Source organism: Barbus barbus (assembly GCF_936440315.1).
Source record: "Barbus barbus genome assembly, chromosome: 46".
NCBI lineage: Eukaryota > Metazoa > Chordata > Actinopteri > Cypriniformes > Cyprinidae > Barbus > Barbus barbus.
In genome coordinates, this window is record NC_136724.1 from 14434903 (window position 1) to 14446904 (window position 12002).

Sequence of the window (12002 nt, forward strand, 5' to 3'; positions counted from 1 at the left end):
GCCAGTCTTCCTGACGTCAGCGCAAACTAACCCTTTCATTTCCTCCGATTATAAACTTTATTTGATGCTCAAGGTTTGTTACAGAGAACACCGTTTCCAGATGCTTCCAGAGTCTGATTATTTTCAGAATTTTTCAACATTGAATTGAAAATGCAAAGGGTTAAAATAGATAATCACTAAGTATTAGTAATACAATATATTTTTTTGCTTCTCAACAAACATAAAATTCAACATATTTCAAGTTATTTATAAATAATAATAAAGTTCCTTGACAGAACGTACATGTGACCTGAGCATGCACGTCTGCAGCCTTTTAAAACCTAAAAATGTTGTTCATTTTCTGTTTATTTACATAAACACACTTTAAAGTAAATAAATAAAATGCAAATGTATACTTTTAATTTGTTTTAGAGACCCAGACAGACGGGAAAGGCGTATGTTGTCACCTCCCTGTGGATGAATAGTCATAATGTAACAATGTTGTGATATTTGATGTTGAGGTTACCAAAATCAAAATCTCAACAAAAAGCATAAGCTTCACAAACTGAACATTGTAATGCCATGGGAATTTTATTTATAAATAGGTTCAGAGATTTTATTTAAAAAAAAAAAAAAATTAAGAAAATGTTCAATCTATGCAGAAAAATAGACATCTATACACATTCACCCCTTACATATTTTTCTGTGAAAGAATTAAATGCTGGAGGATTACACATTCTTTTTGATAAATTACCACACTTTTCCCATTGGAAATAATTTACATGAATGTGTTACAAATTTAGTTCACAGTGACAATACAGTCCCTAAAAGCTGAACAAAAGTGGTATTTTAAAGACCAAGAGTGTAAACAATTTAAAACATCACCACTCATCCTTTACAGTAAACCTTCTTTACAGTAAAAATTCTGATGAACATTCAGAACTTACAAACATTTTACAATTTCAATAAGCACAATCGTTTGTTATTAGTGATCCCTGCTTTAATAAGGTTTTAAGGTGCAATCATTTACAAATTCTCAAAGGTATTTTAGAACAAGATCAATATCTAAATCAAGACAAAAAGGCCACATGACTAAATGTTAGGCAGATCTTTAGAGGCAATGGGCCTGCATTGCCCCCTTCATAATTACAGTGAAGACCCTGTGCAACTGCACTGAATCCATTACATCTCTGAGACGTTTTACTTTTATAAGGCTTCTACTGTAGTCCAGAAAAAAATCTGTCCATCAAATTACAGTAGCATCCAGCAGTTGAGAACATGATTGTGAGAAGCTCTTGTGCTTAAACCTGCTACATTGTTGTTACTTTAATGTTTAACTTCAACTTCAGCTTCGAGGTCGTTAGTAAATCCAAGAGGAAACTCGCAAAACTGAGTGTACCAGTGCGAAGATCCCCTCCAAGACAAAAACAGCACTGAAAATAAAATAAATTAAAAAAACATCCAACCATAACAAAATAGCCCAGAGAGACGATGAACATGGCTACAAGTGTGCCCTGGGGTGACAGTACCTATGGCAACGCTCCTCAGCGAGGACAGGTCTTAAGGGAAGAATACCCTTGTGTTGTCAGGTCACCAAACTAAATGGCATTTAAAGCTGAGAGGAGGATCTGTTGTAGACCTGAAAGTTCTGCTGAAGCACCACAAGAGAACTGCGTAGCTGTGGAGGAGGAACCAGCAAAAATAAACAATCACATAAGAGACTTCTCAGCCAAACAGGATACCGCATGGAGCTACAGTTTAGACTAACAAAAGAACTGACAAATTAGACAGGAAGGACCTTCTAACTGATGTGTAATGGTGAACAACCAGATTTATTTTGCATTTACATGTAATTCCACGGTGTGTTTAATAAAACACCCAAACATACCTGTTCTAGAAGGTTAATGGAGTCCTGCAGTACTGCCCTCAGTAAATGCGCTTCTTCTCGACTTTTGTGTGGCATACCATGTCTGGGGCCTAAGTCAGGTGCTAAACTATATAAAAACATTAAGTCAGTTTTGTTCATAAAAATAAACAAAATTTACAATGTGAAAGAGCCTTTACCTGGACTCTGCTCTCTCCTTCATTCTGTGCTTGGTGTTTTGATACAAACGGTGAGCGACATCTTCCATGGCCCAAAGTTTAAAGAACAGCCCCAAATTCAGAACCACCAGAACAAAAAGTCTGAGAGGCAAAACAATGTGATGTTCATAAGCACATTATTATTTTAAGTCATCATTCTAAATCATCATTGTAAAAACTGGCAGTTTTTCTTCATTGTTCCAGCCATAAGCTGCACATATTTATTTTGGCAACCATGCTAAAAGGCTGCAACATTCATACAGCAGAGTTTCTATTTTTGCCACTGCAGCACACTGAACTCAGCAGAAAATATTGAGAACATGCACCGTGAACCTATTTATCAATGTAATCTTTTCCAAAATAGCAACATAGGAAATACACAGTGAAAGGTTAAGGGATTTTAGTTCCAAACACACTTTCCATTCAGTGAATCTGACTGAATTTAATGGTCAAATATGCAGTCTAATTCTGTTGGGTGTAGACTATTTACCATTTAAATGTAAATGTACCCCCCTTCCTTGTGCAAATCAAGAGTATTAACTCTCAATAGGCAAATTCTAAGAATCATTCTAACAAACAATGAGGAAAAACTCAATGTACTAAACAAGTTCTTTTGTCAGTGTCATAGCATTAAGCTTACACACAGCTTACTGTATGCATGAGGTGTGAAATACGCTTTATATAGTGAACAAAGCCTTACATTAAGCTCATCCCAAATACAATCAAAGTGATGTTCCATCTGTGTTCCGTGTTCTTTATATCCATGGCACCTGTAATGTAAGATGCAAATCATGCAATGCATGTCCAATTGTTATAAGTCTAATACACAATAGCCCCTTTCACACATTCAGACTTTACTGATAAGTTACCGGTAAATTACTGTTAAGAGATCATGTGTGAACAGGACCTTTTCAAAAAATACTGGTAAATTCATTCGGGCAATTTACCGGTATGAGAAGTTGTAACATTACCAGTAAATTGCTGGAATGATGCTGTGTGTGAATGCAGAATAAACATTACTGGCATGAGCACGTACAAGTTCAGAACGCAGTGACATAAGACGTCTAGTCTGGGACAATCACAACATTCTTAAGCAGATGACGCATTTACACTGCGCTGTGTTTTTTGGTTTGAAATCGTGTTTGAAATGTGATGTCTCTGGGCCAAAAGCGCTGCATGAATGTGAACGTTTGACACAAAAATTAAAACATAAACAAAAACACTGATTGCGTATACCCCTCCAAGTACCCCTCCGAGGCGCAGCCCTTTAGAGGTTATTTCTAGTTAATGAGGTCACAGAAATTACTGGTATTTTGAAACGGATGCGTGTACGGCGCTTTACCGGAAAAAAGACGGAACGTCTTTACCTGTGTGAGCATTTTTGTCGTTCCGGTAATTTTACTGCAATTTACTGGTATTACTGTGTGAAAGGGGCTAATGTCTTCAATGTTTGCTTAAGTATTAAAAAGCATAGACCACAAAATAAACATCTTATTAGTGTGAAAACAATTTCTGGTGGTTTAATCGGTACTACCCACTACCTAGTAGCATAGATATTGGATTCAGAGATTAAAAATACACATATTTATACCCATGGTGCCGGCTCTCTGCTGATCTGAGTCTGTGCTGTACTGCTTCCCTGGTTTCATGTGTTCCTGTAGGGTGCGACTGTAAGTTCTTCGTCTCCTGCGCAAACCACCCGTCTTTCCGGCATCTCCGCTTCCTTGAGTCAACTCTGCCTCCTCTTCTAGCAGCTCTGCCTCTGGAATGTGCATTGTGAGGTGAAGATAATTGAAACTGCATTAATCTGTGAGACCAGAATGGTTATTTTGAGGTCAGTGGATCGATTAGGGATCTGGCTTTTGGCAACCCTGTAGTTTAGTAATTAAATGGCCTTGCAGGCAATGGATCTAACTGATGCATTTCACCAATAGGAAACGGACATATCCATGCTGCTAATTGCCCTCCCTAGGCACTCTTATCAGGTCACTAATGTTCATTACTCTTGATTCCCTAATCCAACATCCCATGGCAGAGAAGCTATTAGCCATCTTTTTTTCCAGTCGATGAGAAAAACATTGAGCACAGTCTGCAGTTATGCTCATTTGAATTTATCTACATTAGTTTTGGGCTATAGCTTTAGATCGTTATTTTGTTTTGAAGTGTTTTACACGCTGTTCTGCTTTGATTTGATTTGCAGTGAAGATATAGACTCAGACAAGGCAATGGATTGCAGACTGGGCCACTATAAAGCAGTGCTACTTGTGCTTTTATAGGTTTTTATTAATATTCATTAACATTTTGAAAGACCTTATATTTACATTTTGTTTTAATTTTAAAGTTTTAGTTTAGTTTTTAGTGTGTTTTTGTCTTTTTATTTATTTTTTAATTGCTATATAATTTTTATTCCAGTTTTAGTTTAATTATTTTAGTACATAAAGTTAAGGACAAGAAAACCCTTTGAAGTGAAACAAGTAACACTTAAAGATATAATTAGTGACATAATATAGATCAAATATGACTTAGATATAATTAGTGCCATTCAGTCATGTAAAACATGGCCATGATCTACAAACCAAGAAGTGAAATGGATAAGTGAAGAGGGAAAATAGAGGGTTAGGGAAGATAAAAATAAATTGCATTATACCAACCAAGGTGTCTAAAGTAGTCTTCTAGACCACTCCAGGAGTTTTTCGTGATAAAGGATTTAACAAGACCCCAGGGCTGCTTTTTGTATTTGACATCAGTGTAAATCCTGCACAGAGCGATAATGAGTTCAACTATTTACTAAATGGCTTTTACATCAAGTGATGTCAGTGTCATAGTCATAATAAAAGCAGTTAGATGTGCAGATATGAGCTTACCTGAGTCTGCACTTGTGCTTGGAGTTGCGGATGATACAGTAGCGATTCTGGGTGTAAAAGTAGTCATGGTACGGTACATCATGTGTGTAGACCTCCGAATCTATCATGTAGTACTGACCCTCCCTCGACTCTTTATATAGTGTCTAAAGTACACAAAGAAGAGAAATCAGAAAATATTCCACATACATGCACAGGATGAATTTACACAGCTGCATAATACAGATGTCAGGATTGCAAAATATGGTTCTGTTCAGTTTATTTAGGATTGAAATACACTTTCTCCTTTAAATTTTGGACAAAGTGACTACCTTAAATATTCAAGACTATGACTATAAACAAATATATTTGCAAATATACAAATTAAATCTTTAAAGAAACCATATAGTCTATAGCCTATATTTACTAGCAATTTTTACAGCCATTAATCAAGGCTATATTGACTTTAGTTACATGTCCATATAGATATTATGCAATGTTATTTAATCCTCTGCTGTACGTACAAGAAAATTTGAGAATTAATCCTACATATTCATTGTATGAATGTAGACAGTCATCAGACAGATCCTTATTGCGTAAAACATGATTATTTAATCTAATTGATTACATCAACTTTAAAATGCAATTAGCACAATCAGATCAAATAACTGGATGAAGGTGATTTTGTAATTGCAGCACGCCTACAGTCATTTTATTGTTAAACATGTTAATTGTTGCAAAATATAAATGGAAACAAAAGCTGTTTAGTGTCTAATTAACTGTCTTAAACACAATAGCAGTTACATGTTTTTAAATTATTCTATGCATCACAAACGAAGAGCTGAAATGCCACAGTGTATGTTAAGTTCAGTTTAAATGGTTCTGGCAAACTACTTTACTGTTTCATGGATTTAATTTCACACAAAAACAACTGACAAAGCACAGTTGACTAACCTAGATATAGCGACTTGTCAGATTCGCAAGATAAAAGTGGTAACAACAGGTGCTAATATAAAAAAAAAAATTATCAAAGGTCCCATCATTACTCAGAATTCGCAGAAACTTGAGAGCCACAATCGCAGCTCCTTCCTGCCATGTCTCTAAATACAAATTTGACATATCCAAATACTGCACATTAACTGACAGTGCAACCAACTAAACACAGCCTTTCCATGAGGTTATACAACAATTTTGTCAATTTGTTTGACACGCAAATCAGCTTGCTAGATTTTGAAGCAAAGCCATAGAGTTGTGACTCTAACCTGGGTTTCTGTTGCAGTAGAGAACTTGCCAACCAGGGGGTTATTAATGGTGATGGTGTACTTCAAAGTCCTTTTCATACCTCCAGAGGCCTCCCTTTGCCAAGAGGTAGAGCTTGCACCTGTCAGGTAATACACTTTTGTTACTATAAACAGAATGGCAAAGCAATAAAATGTAAAAATCAATGTTGTTATTTTTAACCAAAACTAAAATACCTATAAAACATAGTTTTGGTATTTTAGTGAAATAGCGCTAATATAAATAAATAAAATGAAAAACAAACTTAGAAATGTTGCCTTGCAATGTAACTGAAAATAAATAAATATAAAAGCTAAATCTAAATATAAAAATTATAAAACCACAAATGTTAAAATAAAAAAAATTATCAAACATTTTTTTTACATTTTAATAAAAATTATATTATAATAGCACATAAATAATACTAACAAAACAAAATGCTAAAATATGACAATATTTCTGGAGGACCAAAATCTACTAGGCCTATATGCTGAAACGAAAACCACTATTTTTACCAATCACATCTACATAGGAATCAGACTGATTACTAAAGTAGATCATTAGTAAGAGAGGTAAAAGGTTAAGAGAAACAACCTATGATCTTCCTGATATCCATAAACCTCCGCGTGAAACTAGAATCAGTGAAAAGCAGCTCAAACATCTTCTCAGCACTGATGTGAAAGACCCTGTTCACAAACAGCCTTCCCTGAGACACTGGAGATGCTGTCTCACGTTCTTCCACTACAAGAAATCAATACTGATGTAAGCAAAATGCATCAACACAGCCATGGAATGAGACACACACACACACACACACACATCTCACCTTCCTCAAGGCTGTCTGATCTGCTGTTATCCGAGAGCTGGTCTTCATTGGCATTTAGATCCAGAGAGAGAGAGGAGCGTTTAGAGACTCGTTCAGACCCTGAGCGGTTTAATGATAGATTTGGACTGCGCTGATGGGATGGGGTACTAAGAGTGTCGTCCTGTTGAGAGTTTAATACAAGTTCAAAACCTTAAACTTTATTTCAAAGACATTGTGCTTTTCTTTCTTTATAAGCAAAACAAATGCAGAGTGCAAAAAAGATTAGATGGGTTGACCATTGATATATTTAATACTGACAATATATTCACAGTGATTTTGCTGCACATTTTAAATAATATTTTAATGAAATATACTTGGAATAAATAAAATAATTATGTTTAATGTTCATAAAAAAATCTAAAATGTTTCTGGTAAAATCTTAAACATTAAACTTTATAGTTTAAAGACTGAAATGTATTGAGAATTTTGCCCACTGTATCACCCAACCCCACCAGTCATTACACAAACAATTTTAGGAAAAATCCATCTGTATCCATCTATATTTGTCAATGTACCCCTCCATTTGCTGAGAGCATGCTTTGCAGTCCAACTGAAGACTGTGTGTCATCTCCCTGTGGTGTGGTGGCCTCATAAGAATTCAGCTCCCCTTGGGGAAGACGAAGCGATGTGGGCCTTTCTGGCCTCCCGGTGTAATCCTCTCCACGCATATTCAGACTGCAACAAAGAGATGGGGCCTAAAAACCAAGTAACTGATGTCTCAGTTGTCCAAACAGGTGCTGACATGTGAAGATGTGACTGGGTGTGTGTGCACATATGTAGTTAACCTGGGCACGGTAGGTGTGACGGTATCTACTGATGTTTGAAAGCTTTCCATTTCATCATGACTCAATCCTAAGTCGTTGCCATAATGCTGCTTAACCATCTGCAACAGCTCCAACTTGGTTAGCTTCTGCAAGACAGGAAAGTTGCATTGAGCAATGTACATTCACATGTTTCCGCCCCACCCGTTGGCACATTTGCTTCTATCGGATAAAAAGAAAACAAAAAAAAGAAAACAAAAGAAATTTGCTGAAGCCTCCTCAAGTTCCTGTACAGATATTCATCTAAACCTGAAGATAAAACAGCCCTAACCTGCTCCACACCTCACTGATGAGGGAGTAAATCTGTTGGAAGGCAAATGACAAGCACCACTGACTTAATTTGGCACAAAATATTAATAATAAACAACCCTAAAATGAATAAGTAAACAAGTACTATATAGCCAGTATCGATCCAAATTGCAGTACAGTACTACAATAAAAAGGTGGATTTTTCCTGAGACTGAAATTCATTTTAATTTATGGTTCCGTAGACGTAAATATAATTGTATAATATAATAAAAGAAAACTGCTGTTACCATGGAAATAAGGCGTAGAGACATACAGCGATACTGTAAATGTAAATAAACCGTATCAGCGGACATAGGCAAGAGTTACTCGGCAAAAAGTGACTGAAAAACGCCAATAAAGCCATATGGAAAAAATAATTTCAAGTATTAAGTTCACACACATTCGCGTCGTGTTAAAAAAGCGGCCAAACAATCACAAGGAAATGCAAAACATTGTTTCAAGGCCGTCTGACACAGACACATTTACAAAACAAACCAAAGCGAAAACATTTGATGGTTTCATAAAGCTCTAAAATTTCCCCACCTACTCATAATTACATAACATGTTTAAAGAAAGAGCACAGCGTGTAATATATTCTAAATTATACGGTGGGTAAAGTCTGGTCACCTACCTGCTGGACGCCAGTAACCTGTGCTCTTTAGATCAGGAAGCCAATGCAAGCTACAACCGCGCCGCCTAGTGCTGGGTTATTCATTGCCTTTAACAGCATATCTGCTTTATCATATCTCGATACTAATTTTCCTGTTATTTGAGCTCTGCAGTTCCGCGTTTGCGTAAGGAAAGAGTCAGTATTTTCTCTTTTCAGATGAAGAAAGCCACGCCTCAGTGGGGTCAATGAACTATACATTCATTTGCTGCCTCAAGTGTACCCTACATATTTAGGTTGTTTACACTTAAGGATATCCCTGACCTTAGGTCTATAGGGTATTATTCTGTCTGTTTTCCTCACATGGTATTAATATGCCACATTTGTAACCACCAACTAGGCTCAAATACAAAGAAATAGTTGTGTTAGCAATGGAGACTGACTAAATAGGACTAAAATGGACTAAATTGACTAAAATTGATAAAGGAGGGGTTCTTGAGAATATATATTAATAGAGTAGAAATGTACAGTATTGTACAACCAAGCAAGTAGACTGCTGAAAAAAACAATAGAACCCTGCCCAAAACACAATAGAAAATGTAATAGATTTAATGGTTATGATGGGAATTGTATTGGTTTTAATGGAAGCTATAATGGTGTCTACTGGTATGTGATGGATTCTATTGGTGGGATGTTAAATCCTATTGGAAAAATGTCCAAAACACACTACAAAAAGGAATTTTGTAATGGTTTTACTGGAAAAAGCTAGTGGTTTATAATGGTATTTTAATGGAAACCATTAGAATTTCTGTGATGGTTTCTATTGGGCTTCTATTGTATTTTTTTTACAATATTGTAGCCTAAACATGTAAAGAATAATTGAATAATCTGTCATGTGGAAACATGTTTGAACGATAGTGGTTAAAAAGAAAGAAATCACCTTCTCCATTAGAACATTCTGCCAAAGCCGAAACATGCCAAGGTAACTTTTCTCCCTTGCTGAAAATGAGCTGAAGAACAACTGTTGAAAATCACAAAATATATATATATATATTTATATTTTTTTTAAAAATAAGATTTGATGTATCTTCATAAATAAGAAAAAATAGGAATGTAAAACCTTTGATCTCTGAATTTCACCTTCTCTGAATTAGTACTGATCTGGATGGCATTTGGTATCCATTTGGCTGTCTTCTCACGTGACATTGAGATGATATCCTGCATATTTACTGTGATCTAAGATAAAGTTAGTTTATTGTCATTTTTCACAAAGCAGAGCGATGGAATCTATAAAAGAAATTGTATCTTGGCTATGCTCAAATAGCAGCATTTAAGAGGTACAGTGAATATATAATATAATCTTTCTGTGGAACTCACTTTTGTACCACGAAAAACCTGACTGTAGAAACATAAAAAAATTTCAGTAAGGTAGATGCGTCCCTGTAACAAGATATCCTTTTGGAGAGCACAGGTGTAGTCTAGGGAAAAGAAGGATCATTCAAACAACATCTAATATACAAATATTGTGGCTCTGCCAACAAACATTTTCAGTAGAGTATATTTTTACATTGTTTATTTGTTTTTTATCTCTCTGTCTCCCTCTATCAGTCTCACCTGCAATTAGTTTCTCAGACTCTGGCACCTCTTTGAATAACTTCCGAAACTCGTCACTCTTCTGTTTATAACTAGTGTAGAGCAATGCTTCAGGTGACTGAGGTGCTGCTATGGACTGCCCACTGACGTCCAGGCCCTGTGAGGTACAATCACAGCAATAAATAAATAAATTAACTTGTGAAATAATGTTTGTGAATCTGAAACTATAAAAACTGCACGCTCCCAGGAACGTGTTTCACATGCCCAAGAGCTTACTAATATCTCACAACATTTAGCAATCAATGCCATTTGTGTAATCTCATGATACAGTGTCTGTAATCTTTTACAGGACAAAGTACAGCAAACTGTACAATATCATTCTGCTACAATATCAAGTTAATATAGTACTGCCATGTGACCTCTACAGATTTTATCTTAACAAAAGCGTGGAGCATATTCATTCTCACCTCTTGTTCTTCTGAGCTCCATTTGCCTTCCCCAGACTGATTGTTGTCCTGTGTGAGCTCATTGGCTGTCACTTGTTTGGGTGTTTGGGTCATGTCTTTCACCTGGTGAAGTAAAAACTTAGTGGTAATGAAAGTTTTTTTGCATAGCACATTTTAAATAAGTTAGATTGAATTACTGGCTATTAACGAAACCAATATCACTAAACGTATTTTATTTGACCGTGCCACAAATATTTTAGAATTTCTTTCTGCAAATTAGAACAAATAGTACTTTTTCTCCCAAAGCTCTCTCTCTCTCAAAAATAAAAAAAGCTATTTTCTCAGCTATGCCAATAAAATCCATTTTAGGATCCTCAAAGAACTTTTAAATGAACCATTTGAACCATTTTTCTTATTTGTAAAGAACATTTTAATTATCTAAAGAACGTTTTTTCCACTATAAAGAACCTTTTATAAAATTGAATGTTCTTAATTTTATCATTGAACCACAGATGCTGATAAAGAGCATTGGCAGAAACAAGAACATTAAGAGAAAAAACATAAGTGTGAAGGAAAGACTTATCAAAGGCTTATTTTCATATAGCCTACAAAATACATACCTGAGAAGGCAGTGTTCCGTAATTCCTGGTTATGTGGGATCCAGGCGTTTATAAACTGGGGTTGTGAGGGGGTTATTATGGACTTCGATCGTCGCAGATATTCCAAATGCTCATAAACCTCCGACAGAAGTGATAGTGTCGTTGGCGTGCTGCGGTGTTGTCTGTCTCGATAGTTGCGACCGTCCTACTCACACCTGGCAACAAAAGCACACTTTTGTATTTGCATATTTTTCGTATGACATCGAGGAGCCTCCTTCAGGTTTTTTTTTATTATTATTTTAATCTAGGCTATAACGCTTATATTTAATTAAATATTAAGAAGTTGACAAAATATTTAATTTATTTTAGACAGTTATATTTATATTATTATTCATTTATTGTAGCTATTTTATTAATTACATATTCAGAATTCAAAATATGTTCAAAATACTATATCTTTTTACAAATAAAGTAGGCTATAGGCCTAATGTATGTTTATACAAACATTTCGGAATTTTCATGCAAGTTTGCTAACAAATCGCGTTCAGTTGAGGTAAGCATATCAACAGCAGACCCCTCATAATTTCGATTTATAAAATTTATG

The 12002-nt window shown here is 35.5% G+C and overlaps 1 protein-coding gene across 1 annotated transcript; it reads right to left on the reverse strand.

Annotated features, from left to right (window-relative positions):
- Window positions 1-551: 551 nt before the first annotated feature.
- On the reverse strand, window positions 552-11609 carry LOC306864892 (protein Aster-C-like). Its single transcript, XM_079409175.1, has 18 exons — window positions 11420-11609; window positions 10821-10922; window positions 10375-10510; window positions 10138-10238; window positions 9901-9996; window positions 9701-9781; window positions 7830-7954; window positions 7560-7719; window positions 7006-7165; window positions 6774-6920; window positions 6164-6282; window positions 4926-5068; window positions 4713-4816; window positions 3653-3823; window positions 2762-2831; window positions 2044-2163; window positions 1868-1973; window positions 552-1657 (listed from the first exon to the last, which is right to left on the reverse strand). Exons 2-18 carry the CDS (start codon window positions 10911-10913, stop codon window positions 1589-1591), a joined length of 2001 nt encoding a protein of 666 aa, XP_079265301.1. The 5' UTR covers window positions 10914-10922; window positions 11420-11609; the 3' UTR covers window positions 552-1588.
- Between the last annotated feature and the right edge of the window lie 393 nt (window positions 11610-12002).